This window comes from Oncorhynchus nerka, linkage group LG27 (genome assembly GCF_034236695.1).
Source record: "Oncorhynchus nerka isolate Pitt River linkage group LG27, Oner_Uvic_2.0, whole genome shotgun sequence".
NCBI classification, from domain to species: Eukaryota; Metazoa; Chordata; class Actinopteri; order Salmoniformes; family Salmonidae; genus Oncorhynchus; species Oncorhynchus nerka.
The window spans coordinates 88,420,536-88,439,838 of NC_088422.1; the positions used below are offsets into that span (position 1 = coordinate 88,420,536).

At 44.9% G+C, this 19,303-nt stretch overlaps 1 protein-coding gene across 4 annotated transcripts in view; it reads right to left on the reverse strand.

Moving 5' to 3' along the window:
- Window positions 1-19,303, reverse strand: part of adamts17 (ADAM metallopeptidase with thrombospondin type 1 motif, 17) — a 272,173-nt gene that overhangs the window by 73,085 nt on the left and 179,785 nt on the right. For 2 of the 4 annotated variants that reach the window (XM_065012245.1, XM_065012244.1), the window contains exons 15-17: window positions 12,110-12,230; window positions 6,786-6,860; window positions 3,678-3,758 (exon numbers count right to left, since the gene is read on the reverse strand). In XM_065012245.1, coding sequence (XP_064868317.1) covers window positions 3,678-3,758; window positions 6,786-6,860; window positions 12,110-12,230 — 277 coding nt within the window. The remainder of the gene's footprint in view (window positions 1-3,677; window positions 3,759-6,785; window positions 6,861-12,109; window positions 12,231-19,303) is intronic. The other 2 variants (XM_065012247.1, XM_065012246.1) reach the window with 1 other exon arrangement.

Sequence of the window (19,303 nt, forward strand, 5' to 3'; positions counted from 1 at the left end):
TGTGACAGACACGACATCACACCTCAATCAACTGAATGTTAAGTTCAGGGACAGTGTGACTCACACCTCAATCAACTGAATGTTAAGCTTCAGGGACAGGACAACACAGTGTGACAGACATCATCACACCTCAATCAACTGAATGTTAAGCTTCAGGGACAGGACAACACAGTGTGACAGACATGACATCACACCTCAATCAACTGAATGTTAAGCTTCAGGGACAGGACAACACAGTGTGACAGACACGACATCACACCTCAATCAACTGAATGTTAAGCTTCAGGGACAGGACAACACAGTGTGACAGACATGACATCACACCTCAATCAACTGAATGTTAAGCTGCAGGGACAGGACAACACAGTGTGACAGACACGACATCACACCTCAATCAACTGAATGTTAAGCTGCAGGGACAGGACAACACAGTGTGACAGACATGACATCACACCTCAATCAACTGAATGTTAAGCTGCAGGGACAGGACAACACAGTGTGACAGACACGACATCACACCTCAATCAACTGAATGTTAAGCTTCAGGGACAGGACAACACAGTGTGACAGACACGACATCACACCTCAATCAACTGAATGTTAAGCTGCAGGACAACACAGTGTGACAGACATGACATCACACCTCAATCAACTGAATGTTAAGCTTCAGGGACAGGACAACACAGTGTGTGATATGATAGCAGCAGTCTGAAATTGGAGCTTTTCAAGAATGATCCCCAGGGAGAACTCCAATCTTCTGGTGCAAACGCAGGGAGACAGAGATGTTCCCAACCATGTCGATTTCATCCAGAAGCTGATGAAGAACCTCAAAGCTAGCTTTGATGACTTTTTTACATTTTTATTTAACCTTTATTTAACTCGGCAAGTCAGTTAAGAACAAATTCTCATTTAAAATGACGGTCTACCAAAAGGCAAAAGGCCTCCTGCAGGGACGGGGGCCTGGGATTTCACTGCTGGAAGAGAATCGCTTGCTGTCATCCAGAACCATCTTAGTCACAAAAAGTTGTCTAGGGAGGCTAAACAGATCTTCAGACGGGTAGAAGTTGTCAGAGGAAGCTAAACAGATCTTCAGACGGGTACATGTTGTCAGAGGAAGCTAAACAGCTCTTCAGACGGGTAGATGTTGTCAGAGGAAGCTAAACAGATCTTCAGACGGGTAGAAGTTGTCAGAGGAAGCTAAACAGATCTTCAGATGGGTAGAAGTTGTCAGAGGAAGCTAAACAGATCTTCAGACGGGTAGAAGTTGTCAGAGGAAGCTAAACAGATCTTCAGACGGGTAGATGTTGTCAGAGGAAGCTAAACAGCTCTTCAGACGGGTAGAAGTTGTCAGAGGAAGCTAAACAGATCTTCAGACGGGTAGAAGTTGTCAGAGGAAGCTAAACAGATCTTCAGACGGGTAGATGTTGTCAGAGGAAGCTAAACAGATCTTCAGACGGGTAGATGTTGTCAGAGGAAGCTAAACAGATCTTCAGACGGGTAGATGTTGTCAGAGGAAGCTAAACAGATCTTCAGATGGGTAGAAGTTGTCAGAGGAAGCTAAACAGATCTTCAGACGGGTAGATGTTGTCAGAGGAAGCTAAACAGCTCTTCAGACGGGTAGATGTTGCATCACTGCAAATGGAGTTGATTGAGCTACAAGAAAATGTGTCTTTGTGACCCTGTCTTACATTCTGGGGAAAGATGGAAAGATGGTGCCTGCAGCCGATGTCCCTGTTCTCAAGAAACTAGCACTAGACATCCTGCCCATGATTGGCTCCACATACAGCTGTGAATCAGCCTTCTCCACAATGAACTTTATTCAAAACAAATATCGCTCCAGGCTCACCAATGGACACCTGCACCAGTGTCTCAAGAATTGCTCTCACACCATTTGTGCCAAAGTTCAAAGCATTTTAAAAAGACAGAAAGTGTCATTTCTCTCATTGATGCAAGGTCCACAGTGACTGATACATGAATATTGCATTGCACAGTGACTTATACATGAATATTGCATGGATCACAGTGACTTATACATTAATATTGCATGGATCACAGTGACTTATACATTAATATTGCATGACCCACAGGGACTTGTACATGAATATTGCATGACCCACAGTGACTTATACATGAATATTGCATGGTCCACAATGACTTATACATGAATATTGCATGGCCCACAGTGACTTATACAGTAATATTGCATGGCCCACAGTGACTTGTACATTAATATTGCATGACCCACAGTGACTTGTACATTAATATTGCATGACCCACAGTGACTTGTACATTAATATTGCATGACCCACAGTGACTTGTACATTAATATTGCATGGCCCACAGTGACTTGTACATTAATATCGCATGACCCACAGTGACTTAAACATGAATATTGCATGGCCCACAGTGACTTATACATGAATATTGCATGACCCACGGTGACTTATACATGAATATTGCATGGCCCACAGTGACTTATACATTAATATGGCATGGCCCACAGTGACTTGTACATTAATATCGCATGGCCCACAGTGACTTATACATTAATATTGCATGGCCCACAGTGACTTATACATTAATATTGCATGACCCACAGTGACTTGTACATTAATATTGCATGATGACTTATACATTAATATTGCATGGCCCACAGTGACTTGTACATTAATATTGCATGGCCCACAGTGACTTGTACATTAATATTGCATGGCCCACAGTGACTTGTACATTAATATTGCATGACCCACAGTGACTTGTACATTAATATTGCATGGCCCACAGTGACTTGTACATTAATATTGCATGGCCCACAGTGACTTGTACATTAATATTGCATGACCCACAGTGACTTAAACATGAATATTGCATGGCCCACAGTGACTTATACATGAATATTGCATGACCCACGGTGACTTATACATGAATATTGCATGGCCCACAGTGACTTATACATTAATATGGCATGGCCCACAGTGACTTATACATTAATATGGCATGGCCCACAGTGACTTATACATTAATATTGCATGGCCCACAGTGACTTATAGATTAATATGGCATGACCCACAGTGACTTAAACATGAATATTGCATGACCCACAGTGACTTGTACATTAATATTGCATGACCCACAGTGACTTATAGATTAATATGGCATGACCCACAGTGACTTGTACATTAATATTGCATGGCCCACAGTGACTTGTACATTAATATTGCATGGCCCACAGTGACTTGTACATTAATATTGCATGACCCACAGTGACTTATACATTAATATGGCATGACCCACAGTGACTTATACATTAATATTGCATGGCCCACAGTGACTTGTACATTAATATGGCATGACCCACAGTGACTTGTACATTAATATTGCATGGCCCACAGTGACTTGTACATTAATATTGCATGACCCACAGTGACTTGTACATTAATATTGCATGGCCCACAGTGACTTATACAGACGTTTCACAACCGTCTTGTTGGCGGAGAGAGAATTTTGCAGGTTTAAAGCTTATTTCCTGCAATTCAACACATCTTGCATCATCAAATCCTCTTGTCATGTTAGTCATTATATACCTTAGAGATCTATTCATAACTTGTCAGAAAACTTGTGTGTGTGTGTGTGTGTGTGTGTGTGTGTGTGTGTGTGTGTGTGTGTGTGTGTGTTACCCAGAAAGCTGTGTGAGGGCTTGTCCTCCACAACTTTGATTCTCCTAGCACCAACGGGGATGACAGCAGCCTCGATGTAACCTGTAGAAACACAAGAGAGTGAGGTGGGTGGAGCCACACCCAGACCCACACCTGGGGTGAGGAGAGGACGAGAGGTGAGGGGGGATGAGAGGAGGTGAGGAGAGGTGAGGGGAAGGGGTAGTACAGACAGGGTTGGGCTGGGCTGGTTCTTTATCCAAGCTGTTAATTTGGAAAGGGTTGAAATGATTTTTCTGTGTGAAAGGCAAGGAGGAGGACAATGAAGGAAGTAGAAAGACCTTCTGTCTCTGTGTGCTGGAGCATCACACGGAGCCTGGGTTTGAAAGGAATGATTCAACCAGAGACAGATAGGTAGGTTGTGACCCAGAGGTCACCATATTCCCTATATAGTGTGATATTTGAGACTAGAGCTCAATGAGCCCTGTATCAAAAGCATTGCACTATATTGGGAATACGGTGGCATTTGGGATTCACACATTGAGATGTACGGCTCTGAATTCAGCAGGTGTCATATAAGAGACCAGGAAGTATATGTGAGCAAAATGATCCAATCATTTTGTGGATCCCACTGCATGTACACTACTTCCGCTTTATGACATCACTTTTGAATCATTCATTTGATTCTAGCACAGAGATCCTATGAAATGTTCTATGGATTCCAGCCTCAACCCGACTGGGAGAGAAATCTCTGATTAGACCCTTGCCAGCCCTTCCCTCCTCACAGACATGCATCCAAGCACCCACTAGTGTTTGGGCAGTAGTGATGATACAAAGCAGCTCGTTGGTTCCCAGGCCCTCGGGTGACTGACTGTGGTCGCACTGTTACTTCTGAGGCTTACACACAAATGTGTCAAAGAAGGAAACAAAAAATAGAGTGGAGAGAGATATGAAAGACCCACAGTGAGAGAGAGAAAGGGAGGGAGGGAGGGAGATATGAAAGACCCACAGTGAGAGAGAGAAAGGGAGGGAGGGAGGGAGAGAGTGGGAGGGAGAAGAGGAAGAACAGAGAGAAAGGGAGGGAGGGAGAGAGAGAGTGGGAGGGAGAAGAGGAAGAACAGAGAGAAAGGGAGGGAGAGAGAGAGAGGGAGGGAGAAGTGGAAGAACAGAGAGAAAGGGAGGGAGGGAGAGAGTGGGAGGGAGAAGAGGAAGAACAGAGAGAAAGGGAGGGAGGGAGGGAGAGAGTGGGAGGGAGAAGAGGAAGAACAGAGAGAAAGGGAGGGAGGGAGAGAGAGAGAGGGAGGGAGAAGAGGAAGAAGAACAGAGGGAGAAAGGGAGAGAGAGAGAGAAGAGGAGGGAGAAGAGGAAGAACAGAGAGAAAGGGAGGGATGGAGAGAGAGAGAGGGAGGGAGAACAGAGAGAAAGGGAGGGATGGAGAGAGAGAGAGGGAGGGAGAAGAGGAAGAACAGAGAGAAAGGGAGGGAGGGAGAGAGAGAGAGGGAGGGAGAAGAGGAAGAACAGAGAGAAAGAGATACATCAGCGAATAAGAGAGAGAAACAAAAGAGGGATATATAAAGAGGGGAGGAGAGGGTCTTCCATAATGTAGATAATTGCAATAGGAGGAACCCCCAACAAAATGGCACAGGTTGGGGTTTTGACCCCTGTGTAATGGGACTGTTAAGCTCTGTGGAGTCAAGAGAGACCAGGAGTGCATCCTAAATGGCACCCTATTCCCTATCTAGTGCACTACTTTTGACCAAGACCCATAGTGCCTGTAGTGCACTACAAAGGGAATAGGGTGCCGTTTGAGATGCAGAACCTTCTCTCTACAATAGATCCCAAAGCACAGTATCTATACAACCGTTTCTGAGAAAATAAATAGCTTATTCCTCCAAACTTTCACCATATATGCCTCTTTATTGTCCCAATTGTTTTTGTTTAGTTTTTTTTTAGTGTTACCAGACTGAGTTTGATTTATTCCTGTATCTCAAGGGGCCACATCCTAACCTGAGATCCACATGTAACAAACTTGACATCAATGCATGATTGACACCAAACTCAAGAGTTTCACACAGGTCTTACATTACAATCAAGTCCTCTCGGCCTAGTTGAGCTGCTTTGTTCTTCTTTACTGCCCCCCCACTATGTACAGACTCCCTGTGTGTACTCACCGTAGTGCCGCCCTACAGGGCTGGATCTGCAATTACCACAACCATGCTATTATCTCTTTACACAGCACACAGGAACAAGTCACGAGTAAGAAGTGTCCCTAGCCTTGACACTGATCTAAGGTCAGTTTAGCTTTCCCCCCCTCTAATGGTTAAGGTTAGGATTGGGGGGAGTCTAAACTGATCCTAGATCTGTGCCTACGGGCAATTTTTACCAAGAGCACCCCTTCACACAGTCAACAGGAAAACACCACCAACCACACACCCAGAAACGCTGTTAACAACAACACCCCATCGCTAAGGCCCAGAGTATTTCCTGGTCAGGTCACATGGAATGGAAAAAACTCCAGGCCCTACCCATCACCAACACCACAGGGTTACGTTGATTGCCACTCTGTATGTAGTTACTGTATACACACCATTACACACACAGACACACACACACTGTTCATTTACAGCCATTACTCTGGGAATGACAAGACAGGCTCTTTGCAGGCCAGACCTTAGAAACCCCAACCCATCCTCCTCTGGGCTCTCCTGGGATTAACAATATGATGTTCAACATTTTCAATATGATTCTTAATGATTTTGGCCATTGGAATATTGTTGTTGTTCTCCCACAACCCAGGTGGATGAGGAAGTACCACGAGGTATCCCAGTGTGTTCATCAGGAGGAGGGCTGGGAAGCCAAGCCATGCCGAGCTGTTGGGATCCACAGTGTGTGTGTGTGTGTGTGTGTGTGTGTACCATCTGCGTTTTGGCTATTGATCCCAGGAGAAGCCAAGGAGGTTTGGATCTCCCATCTACCGACGTGTACACTCCAGTCAGGGCAGGACGCACACACACACACACACACACACACACACACACACACACACACACACACACACACACACACACACACACACACACACACACACACACACACACACACACACACACACACACAGAGCAGGCATCTTACATGAGAAACACTTGGGGACAGCCCTTGGTTTAGCCATCACACAGGTAGAAACCCTCTTACAGTGGCTAGAGGAGACTGGGGTAGAGGAGAGGAGGGGGGAGGAGAGGAGAGGAGGGGGTAGGAGAGGAGGGGAGGGGGTAGGAGGAGAGGAGGGGGGGAGTAGAGGAGAGGAGAGAAGGGGGAGGAGGCAGGTGGAATGGCTTTAGCAAATTTAATGAATTGGGTAAAAGGCGTTCATAATCCTGTCTTACAAATGCACACACTCAGTACACACTGTACACACTGTACACACACAATACACACTGTACACACACACAGTACATACACACACACACTGTACATACCCTCTTCCTTGCTCTCGTCTTCATTCTCACTTTCTCTCCATCTCTCAATCACACACACATCATAGTGTTGTAGATATGTGGTAGTAGAGTAGTGGCCTAAGGACACCCACTTAATGTGTTGTGAAAAGTGTTATGTAATGTCATGTAATATTTTTATTGCATATCTCTGCCTTAATGTTGCTGAATCCCAGGAAGAGTAGCTGTTGCCTTGACAGGAATTAATGGGGATCCATAATAAACCCCAGGAAGAGTAGCTGCTACCTTGGCAGGAACTAATGGGGATCCATAATAAACCCCAGGAAGAGTAGCTGCTACCTTGGCAGGAACTAATGGGGATCCATAATAAACCCCAGGAAGAGTAGCTGGTGTCTTGGCAGGAACTAATGGGGATCCATAATAAACCCCAGGAAGAGTAGCTGCTGCCTTGGCAGGAACTAATGGGGATCCATAATAAACCCAAGGAAGAGTAGCTGCTGCCTTGGCAGGAACTAATGGGGATCCATAATAAAACCCAGGAAGAGTAGCTGGTGTCTTGGCAGGAACTAATGGGGATCCATAATAAACCCCAGGAAGAGTAGCTGGTGTCTTGGCAGGAACTAATGGGGATCCATAATAAACCCCAGGAAGAGTAGCTGGTGTCTTGGCAGGAACTAATGGGGATCCATAATAAACCCCAGGAAGAGTAGCTGCTGCCTTGGCAGGAACTAATGGGGATCCATAATAAAACCCAGGAAGAGTAGCTGCTACCTTGGCAGGAACTAATGGGGATCCATAATAAACCCCAGGAAGAGTAGCTGGTGTCTTGGCAGGAACTAATGGGGATCCATAATAAACCCCAGGAAGAGTAGCTGGTGTCTTGGCAGGAACTAATGGGGATCCATAATAAACCCCAGGAAGAGTAGCTGGTGTCTTGGCAGGAACTAATGGGGATCCATAATAAAACCCAGGAAGAGTAGCTGGTGTCTTGTCCATAATAAAACCCCAGGAAGAGTAGCTGGTGTCTTGGCAGGAACTAATGGGGATCCATAATAAACCCCAGGAAGAGTAGCTGGTGTCTTGACAGGAACTAATGGGGATCCATAATAAACCCCAGGAAGAGTAGCTGGTGTCTTGACAGGAACTAATGGGGATCCATAATAAAACCCAGGAAGAGTAGCTGGTGTCTTGACAGGAACTAATGGGGATCCATAATAAACCCCAGGAAGAGTAGCTGGTGTCTTGACAGGAACTAATGGGGATCCATAATAAACCCCAGGAAGAGTAGCTGGTGTCTTGACAGGAACTAATGGGGATCCATAATAAAACCCCAGGAAGAGTAGCTGGTGTCTTGACAGGAACTAATGGGGATCCATAATAAACCCCAGGAAGAGTAGCTGGTGTCTTGACAGGAACTAATGGGGATCCATAATAAACCCAGGAAGAGTAGCTGGTGTCTTGACAGGAACTAATGGGGATCCATAATAAACCCCAGGAAGAGTAGCTGGTGTCTTGACAGGAACTAATGGGGATCCATAATAAACCCCAGGAAGAGTAGCTGGTGTCTTGACAGGAACTAATGGGGATCCATAATAAACCCCAGGAAGAGTAGCTGGTGTCTTGACAGGAACTAATGGGGATCCATAATAAACCCCAGGAAGAGTAGCTAATGGGGATCCATAATAAACCCCAGGAAGAGTAGCTGGTGTCTTGACAGGAACTAATGGGGATCCATAATAAACCCCAGGAAGAGTAGCTGGTGTCTTGACAGGAACTAATGGGGATCCATAATAAACCCCAGGAAGAGTAGCTGGTGTCTTGACAGGAACTAATGGGGATCCATAATAAACCCCAGGAAGAGTAGCTGGTGTCTTGAACTAATGGGGATCCATAATGGAAGGATCCATAATAAATAAACCCCAGGAAGAGTAGCTGGTGTCTTGACAGGAACTAATGGGGATCCATAATAAACCCCAGGAAGAGTAGCTGGTGTCTTGACAGGAACTAATGGGGATCCATAATAAACCCCAGGAAGAGTAGCTGGTGTCTTGACAGGAACTAATGGGGATCCATAATAAACCCCAGGAAGAGTAGCTGGTGTCTTGACAGGAACTAATGGGGATCCATAATAAACCCCAGGAAGAGTAGCTGGTGTCTTGACAGGAACTAATGGGGATCCATAATAAACCCCAGGAAGAGTAGCTGGTGTCTTGACAGGAACTAATGGGGATCCATAATAAACCCCAGGAAGAGTAGCTGGTGTCTTGACAGGAACTAATGGGGATCCATAATAAACCCCAGGAAGAGTAGCTGGTGTCTTGACAGGAACTAATGGGGATCCATAATAAACCCCAGGAAGAGTAGCTGGTGTCTTGACAGGAACTAATGGGGATCCATAATAAACCCCAGGAAGAGTAGCTGGTGTCTTGGCAGGAACTAATGGGGATCCATAATAAACCCCAGGAAGAGTAGCTGGTGTCTTGACAGGAACTAATGGGGATCCATAATAAACCCCAGGAAGAGTAGCTGGTGTCTTGACAGGAACTAATGGGGATCCATAATAAACCCCAGGAAGAGTAGCTGGTGTCTTGACAGGAACTAATGGGGATCCATAATAAACCCCAGGAAGAGTAGCTGGTGTCTTGACAGGAACTAATGGGGATCCACTAATGGGGATCCATAATAAACCCAGGAAGAGTAGCTGGTGTCTTGACAGGAACTAATGGGGATCCATAATAAACCCCAGGAAGAGTAGCTGGTGTCTTGACAGGAACTAATGGGGATCCATAATAAACCCCAGGAAGAGTAGCTGGTGTCTTGACAGGAACTAATGGGGATCCATAATAAACCCCAGGAAGAGTAGCTGGTGTCTTGACAGGAACTAATGGGGATCCATAATAAACCCCAGGAAGAGTAGCTGGTGTCTTGACAGGAACTAATGGGGATCCATAATAAACCCCAGGAAGAGTAGCTGGTGTCTTGGCAGGAACTAATGGGGATCCATAATAAACCCCAGGAAGAGTAGCTGGTGTCTTGACAGGAACTAATGGGGATCCATAATAAACCCCAGGAAGAGTAGCTGGTGTCTTGACAGGAACTAATGGGGATCCATAATAAACCCCAGGAAGAGTAGCTGCTGCCTTGACAGGAACTAATGGGGATCCATAATAAACCCCAGGAAGAGTAGCTGGTGTCTTGACAGGAACTAATGGGGATCCATAATAAACCCCAGGAAGAGTAGCTGGTGTCTTGACAGGAACTAATGGGGATCCATAATAAACCCCAGGAAGAGTAGCTGGTGTCTTGACAGGAACTAATGGGGATCCATAATAAACCCCAGGAAGAGTAGCTGGTGTCTTGACAGGAACTAATGGGGATCCATAATAAACCCCAGGAAGAGTAGCTGGTGTCTTGACAGGAACTAATGGGGATCCATAATAAAACCCCAGGAAGAGTAGCTGGTGTCTTGACAGGAACTAATGGGGATCCATAATAAACCCCAGGAAGAGTAGCTGGTGTCTTGACAGGAACTAATGGGGATCCATAATAAACCCCAGGAAGAGTAGCTGGTGTCTTGACAGGAACTAATGGGGATCCATAATAAACCCCAGGAAGAGTAGCTGGTGTCTTGACAGGAACTAATGGGGATCCATAATAAACCCCAGGAAGAGTAGCTGGTGTCTTGACAGGAACTAATGGGGATCCATAATAAACCCCAGGAAGAGTAGCTGGTGTCTTGACAGGAACTAATGGGGATCCATAATAAACCCCAGGAAGAGTAGCTGGTGTCTTGACAGGAACTAATGGGGATCCATAATAAACCCCAGGAAGAGTAGCTGGTGTCTTGACAGGAACTAATGGGGATCCATAATAAACCCCAGGAAGAGTAGCTGGTGTCTTGACAGGAACTAATGGGGATCCATAATAAATACAAATAAAAAGAAAAGAAAGAAAGCTTCTGTCCTTCAGCGGCATTACAATCAGACCATCTGCACGCCTTTTAGTAGGTCAACACACACACACACACACACACACACACACACACACACACACACACACACACACACACACACACACACACACACACACACACACACACACACACACACACACACACACAGGCCTCAAGCCATTAAAAGGGAATAATGGGGTGTTATCTTGTAATTAAAACCCAACAGGTCTCTATTCAGACTAACGTTCGGCCTTAAATGCCATTTCTAGTGCTCTGGCTGTGAAACTGAACTTCACCTATGGGGGACAGAGGCACCGGTGTGTGTGTGTATTACATGCTTAGTGATACTGGAGGGCTACAGATATCCCAGATACCCTAGTGTTTGTAGGGTACCTTGCTAAGATTGTTCCCAGTGACTTTCCACCAGAGGTTAAATGCCTTAAAGGGATATCTAGCATGCTAGCAGATACTCATAGACCTCTAGTCATGAGGCTACCGCTAGTTAGCATTGGCTCGCGAAACTACCTCTAACTTCTTTCTTACTGAACACAGAAACATAAAAATAGTATCCACAATTAGATAAAGGACCTCAAAATTACACTCTGGCTCTATTTTCAATACATTAATTTGTGGCTTCCTCCAGAGAAAAGTTGACAAAAATGTAATGCGCTCTGCTAGCGGTAGCCAACAGTAATGCGTCCAGTGTAGCAGGTAAAGACTGACGGCCCAATGTAACTCTAACTGGTGTACACCAAATCTGTCCTCTTCATATTTGCCTGTCATTTCTGACCTCTCTATTAGTGGAGTAGGACTAATAACCTACACTCATCCATTTTCCATTCTGTTCCCATCAGGGTCATGTTCATTAAGCACCAACCGGAAGAAAACAGACAGACACAGGGAAAGATTAGCTGGACTTAACTAAAGCTCATTTTATATTTCTGTTGCAAAATGTTTGAACACGTTTTCCATTGTGTGCCATTATGAACAAGACCCAGATATTCCCAACTGAAAAAGACATGTTTAGAACTTCCCCCTAACCCAGTACTCACCCCTGCCCTTGGTGTGGTTGAAGTCTCCCTTGACTATCTTACAGGAGTGTCCGTCTCCGTTACACACCCCACAGCGGTCCTCCTTGGCTGACGAGCCGATGATGCCATCGCAGCCGATTTTCTGCAGACAGTAAGTAGACAACTTAACAAAATAAAGTACACAGGAAGTACTTAACATCAAGGAATATACAGGCTACGTCCCAATTATTTCTCCTTCCTAGCAAAGTGTCCCTTCAATGGTTTAAGAAGGATGGAAGGTGGAAACTATGCTTTTAGATGTGTAGGAAGTAGTAGACAATAGTACACGTCAGGAGAAGGTAGGATATATTGATTGGGATGCAACCGCATTCTAATGAAGTCCATCTCTGAATAAACACTGACCATACTATCGGTCTACTAGTGGACTGCATTCTGACTCCAAAACAATGCTAGTGAAATAGGAAAAGACTGTTCCGATCCTCTCTAACTCACTCCCCTCCCCTCACTGACTTCTCATCATGGATTTGAAACTATTAGATAGATGTACAAAACATCCCAATAGCTCCATCTAGTATGTCTGATAGAGTAGAGAGGAACTGCCACCTATTCAATCCTCTCAGATCTTCAAGGGCCAGTCAATAAGGACAGAGGAAGCAGAGGGACTTGGAGAATCAGGGCCTTTATTCATAGTAGGAGTGCTGATGTAGGATCAGTTCCCCCTGTCTGTATAATTAGTATGTAAAAGGAAGAAACATTATGAATACGCCCCAGAACACTGTGGTCCATGGTAAAACAGAAAGAGAAGCTATAATACGTTCAGACATCCAAGGCCAGTGATATTAGTCTAGATTCACCAGGACATAACCTATTGTGTGTTTAGGGATTGTTTAATCCTTCCCAGCAATTATCACAGAGTTAAATCAGCTGTGTACTCACAAACAACTCCAATTACCCAAAGCCATATACACTCCCAAGCAGCACAAACAGTAAAACACAAACAAGAATATTTACACACCAACAGACATATGAACGCACACACATGCATGCACAAACACATAAACACAGTCAGTCCTTGTGTGTGTGTGTGTGTGTGTGTGTGTGTGTGTGTGTGTGTGTGTGTGTGTGTGTGTGTGTGTGTGTCCTGCCCTGACTGGAGTGTACACGTCGGTAGATGGGAGATCCAAACCTCCTTGGCTTCTCCTGGGATCAATAGCCAAAACGCAGATGGTACACACACACACACACACACACACACACACACTGTGGATCCCAACAGCTCGGCATGGCTTGGCTTCCCAGCCCTCCTCCTGATGAACACACTGGGATACCTCGTGGTACTTCCTCATCCACCTGGGCTGGACTGCCTGAGTCAGTAATACGCTGAATACTCTGTAGAAAATCCAATCTGTACATCTGGATCATAGGAACACACACACACACACACACACACACACACACACACACTCTGGACAATTTTTGCTGAAACAGACTACGAACATATGGACACAGAGAATCTGGACCAAGATTGACTTTTGCTAATTCAGTGAGGCAGCAGTAGCATCATGTGGGTCTCCATTCTTACCCAGCAGCCTTTAGGCTTCTCTTCTGACAAGACTGAGTGTGTTTTCAAAACATTTCTGATTTTCTCTCTCTGTCCCCTCTCTGTGATGCTGTTTTCACAGCATTCCTCAATTTCATACAGCGTAGCTTAGCATAACATCAACACTTCCCCCTCTCTCCCCCTCCTCTTTCTCTCTCTCTCTCCTGTTTCTCTGTTTCTCTCTCTCTCTCTCTCCTGTTTCTATGTTTCTCTCTCTCTCTCCTCTTTCTCTGTTTCTCTCTCTCTCTCTCTCTTTCTCTGTTTCTCTCTCGCTCTCCTCTTTCTCTCTCCTCTTACTCCGTTTAGCTTTCTCTTCTCTTTCTCTCTCTCTCCTGTTTCTCTCTCTCTCTCCTCTTTCTCTGTTTCTCTCTCTCATCTTTCTCTGTTTCTCTCTCTCTCTCTCCTCTTTCTCTCTCTCTCTCCTGTTTCTCTCTCTCTCTCTCTCCTCTTTCTCTGTTTCTCTCTCTCTCATCTTTCTTTCTCTCTCTCTCCTGTTTCTCTCTCTCTCTCTCCTCTTTCTCTGTCTCTCTCTCTCTCTCTCTTTCTCTGTTTCTCTCTCTCTCTCTCCTCTTTCTCTCTCTCTCTCCTGTCTCTCTCTCTCTCTCTCCTCTTTCTCTGTTTCTCTCTCTCTCCTGTTTCTCTCTCTCTCTCCTCTTTCTCTCTCTCTCTCCTGTTTCTCTCTCTCTCTCTCTGTTTCTCTCTCTCTCTCTTTCTCTGTTTCTCTCTCTCTCTCTCTCCTCTTTCTCTGTTTCTCTCTCTCTCTCCTCTTTCTGTTTCTCTCTCTTTCTCCTCTTTCTCTCTCTCTCTCCTCTTTCTCTGTTTCTCTCTCTCTCTCCTCTTTCTCTCTCCTGTTTCTCTGTTTCTCTTTCTCTCTCCTCTTACTCCATTTTGCTTTCTCTCCTCTTTCTCCATTTCAATTAAATTCAAGGGGCTTTATTTCTCTCTCCTCTTTCTCTGTTTCTCTCTCTCTCCATTTCTCTCTCTCCTCTTTCTCCGGGGGGGTGGGAGGGCTGAGAGAGAGGGGGAGAGAGGGGGGAGACACAGAGAGCGAGACAGAGACAGAGAGGGTAGAGAGAGACTCATTCCTCTTGTTACCTACATCCAGATGATGATAAATACGTAGCAAAAGAAAAGCTGAGGAGAAGAAGGAAGGAAACCGAAGGAGAAGACAGGAGATGAATAGGAAGGGTGGAAGAGGAGGATACAGACAGATGAGATGAATAGGAGGAGGAAAGAGGAGGATACAGAGAGAGGAGAGGAAGAGGAGGAGGAAAGAGGAGGATACAGAGAGAAGAGAGGAAGAGGAGGAGGAAAGAGGAGGATACAGAGAGAGGAGAAGAAAGAGGAGGATACAGAGAAATTAGACTAATAGGAGGAGGAAAGAGGAGGATACAGAGAGAGGAGAAGAAAGAGGAGGATACAGACAGATGAGACGAATAGGACGAAAGTGGAGGATACAGAGAGAGGAGAGGAAAGAGGAGGATACAGAGAGAGGAGAGAAAAGAGGAGGAAAGAGGAGGATACAGAGAGAGGAGATGAAAGAGGAGGATACAGAGAGAGGAGATGAAAGAGGAGGATACAGAGAGAAGAGAGGAAAGAGGAGGAAAGAGAAGGATACAGAGGAAGAGAGGAAAGAGGAGGATACAGAGAGAGGAGAGGAAAGAGGAGGATACAGAGAGAGGAGAGAAAAGAGGAGGAAAGAGGAGGATACAGAAAGAGGAGATGAGAGAGGAGGATACAGAGAGGAGAGGAAAGAGGAGGAAAGAGAAGGATACAGAGAGAAGAGAGGAAAGAGGAGGATACAGAGAGCGGAGAGGAAGGAATAGAATAATAGAAGGATTGAGAGAAGGAAAAGAGAGAGGATAGGAAGAGGATGGAGTGTGGGAAAGAGACTAGCTTTAGTATGAGTGTGTGTGTGCGTCCATACATGTTTGAGTAAAATGAGAAGGTGACAGATTGGAGCAGTCAGCCCTAACACTCCACCACTGGACAGTAGGGTACTAATGACAACATACTTCCTGCCTTGCGGCTAGCGCGCACACACACACACACACACACACACACACACACACACACACACACACACACACACACACACAATCAGTCAATGTTATATGCTTTGCCATGACTTGAATGACTAAATTGATTAGTCAAATTATCTCCACTATGATTGTGGTCATACAAAATGATGCTAAGTTTTACATTGTAAATGTAAGGCAAAACACTTTTTATGGACTGGCATCACAGCAACAGAAAATATGAATTATTATGTGAATTATAATTAGTGGACATATCTGCAGGGGTTGATACATTTGTCGGGAAATTTCTAAGTGTAAATTACAAACTTCAGAAGCCAAATACCTCAAACGTTATCCTGCAACAGGGTGATCAAATGAAGATCCTATATCTGTAGAGAATGGAGACCTGCACACTGACGAACGCTTCCTCTGTGTTTCACTTGGAAGTCATCGTCAGGCATAAAAGACCAAACCATTTACATTTGACATTTAGAAGCGGCTGATGTATGCGGCATATGAACTGCTCTGCCATTTACATGAAACCAGTTGCGCAGCATTGTGACAAGAGCAAGTGAGAAGCATTATATTCCTTCACCTTTTCCTCATAGACGTCACATCTGACTCAGCCATGGCTCTGAGAGCATTCACCCTGCTAATGCTCTCTCTGCTCCACCAGTGTGTCCCTCACCCACTCAGCCTGGGACGAATAATGAACTTCAGCTCCTCCCAGTACCAGTCTACCTCATCCCAGACGAGGTGTATGTCATCCCCCAGAAGCTCACCGGTGTCGAGACTCGTTCCGAAAATCATCTGTACTCAGCTGGAGCATCACAGTTCCACGTCTCAATCCATCAATGGGGCGGCAGGTAGGCTAGTGGTTAAGAGCATTGGGCCAGTAGGGTCTCCCGAGTGGCGCAGGATCTGTGTTACTACAGATCCTGGTTCGATACCAGGCTGTGTTGCAGCCGGCCGCGACCGGGAGACCCATGAGGCGATGCACAATTGGCCCAGTGTCATCCGAGTTAGAGGAGGGTTTGGCCGGCCGGGATGTCCTTGTCCTATCGCGCTCTGGAGACTCCTGTGGTGGGCCGGGCGCATGCACGCTGACACGGTTGCCAGGTGTACAGTGTTTCCTCCGACACATTGGTGCAGCTGGCTTCTGGGTTAAGCGTGCTTGGCGGGGTTGTGTTTCGGAGGACGCACAGCTCTTGATCTTCACCTCTCCCGAGTCCGTATGGGAGTTGCAACTAACTGTAACTACCAATTGGGGAGAAAAAAGAGGGTAAAATGTTTTTATAACATTTTTTATAAATGAGTATTGGGCCAGTAACCGAAAGGACCCCCATTCATGCGCTTTGACAAGCATTGGCCTGTGGGTGAATCTAGTTGCCTACCCCTACTGTGGACTGTAGGCTAAGTGGACTGTGGACTGATGGACTCAGGACAGTCTTAGACTATGGCTCAGACTCACATGGAGGGGTCAATAATTCATTTGAAGCTACTGTAGCTGGTCCTTCAGCGCGTTTATTTAAACGGGTCTCTCTGTCTCTGTCTCTCTCTGTCTCTCTCTCCTTCATCCCTCTATTTCTCCTCCTTCATTCTGTGAAATGACTGAGACTGTTCCTGTTTTTCTGTGTGTATGTTTGTGATGGAGCCGAGGTATTCCATTGTACTGTGTAATGTGGTGCTGTAGGATGTATTGTATTGTACTGTGTAATGTGGTGCTGTAGGATGTATTGTATTGTACTGTGTAATGTGGTGCTGTAGGATGTATTGTATTGTACTGTGTAATGTGGTGCTGGAGGGTGTATTATATTGTACTGTGTAATGTGGTGCTGTAGGATGTATTATATTGTACTGTGTAATGTGGTGCTGTAGGATGTATTGTATTGTACTGTGTAATGTGGTGCTGGAGGGTGTATTGTATTGTACTGTGTAATGTGGTGCTGGAGGGTGTATTATATTGTACTGTGTAATGTGGTGCTGTAGGATGTATTGTATTGTACTGTGTAATGTAATGTGGTGCTGGAGGGTTTATTGTACTGTACTGTGTAATGTGGTGCTGGAGGGTGTATTATATTGTACTGTGTAATGTGGTGCTGGAGGGTGTATTGTATTGTACTGTGTAATGTGGTGCTGGAGGGTGTATTATATTGTACTGTGTAATGTAATGTGGTGCTGGAGGGTTTATTGTACTGTACTGTGTAATGTGATGCTGGAGGGTGTATTGTACTGTACTGTGTAATGTGGTGCTGTAGAGTGTATTATATTGTACTGTGTAATGTAATGTGGTGCTGGAGGGTTTATTGTACTGTACTGTGTAATGTGGTGCTGTAGAGTGTATTATATTGTACTGTGTAATGTAATGTGGTGCTGGAGGGTTTATTGTACTGTACTGTGTAATGTGATCCTGGAGGGTGTATTATATTGTACTGTGTAATGTGGTGCTGGAGGGTGTATTGTACTGTACTGTGTAATGTGGTGCTGGAGAGTGTATTATTTTGTACTGTGTAATGTGGTGCTGGAGTGTTTATTGTACTGTACTGTGTAATGTGGTGCTGGAGGGTGTATTATATTGTACTGTGCAATGTGATGCTGGAGGGTGTATTGTATTGTACTGTGTAATGTGGTGCTGGAGGGTGTATTATATTGTACTGTGTAATGTAATGTGATGCTGGAGGGTGTATTGTACTGTACTGTGTAATGTGGTGCTGTAGAGTGTATTATATTGTACTGTGTAATGTAATGTGGTGTAATGTGGTGCTGGAGGGTTTATTGTACTGTACTGTGTAATGTGGTGCTGTAGAGTGTATTATATTGTACTGTGTAATGTAATGTGGTGCTGGAGGGTTTATTTTACTGTACTGTGTAATGTGATGCTGGAGGGTGTATTATATTGTACTGTGTAATGTAATGTGGTGCTGGTAGTTGTCTTGTATTGTACTGTGTAATGTGGTGCTGGAGGGTTTATTGTACTGTACTGTGTAATGTGGTGCTGGAGGGTGTATTTTACTGTACTGTGTAATGTGGTGCTGGAGGGTTTATTGTACTGTACTGTGTAATGTGGTGCTGGAGGGTGTATTATATTGTACTGTGCAATGTGATGCTGGAGGGTGTATTGTATTGTACTGTGTAATGTGGTGCTGGAGGGTTTATTGTACTGTACTGTGTAATGTGGTGCTGGAGGGTGTATTATATTGTACTGTGTAATGTGGTGCTGGAGGGTGTATTATATTGTACTGTGTAATGTGGTGCTGTAGAGTGTATTATATTGTACTGTGTAATGTGGTGCTGGAGGGTGTATTATATTGTACTGTGTAATGTGGTGCTGGAGGGTGTATTATATTGTACTGTGTAATGTGGTGCTGTAGAGTGTATTATATTGTACTGTGTAATGTAATGTGATGTAATGTGGTGCTGGAGGGTTTATTGTACTGTACTGTGTAATGTGGTGCTGTAGAGTGTATTATATTGTACTGTGTAATGTAATGTGGTGCTGGAGGGTTTATTGTACTGTACTGTGTAATGTGGTGCTGGAGGGTGTATTATATTGTACTGTGTAATGTAATGGTGCTGGAGGTAGTTGTCTGTATTGTA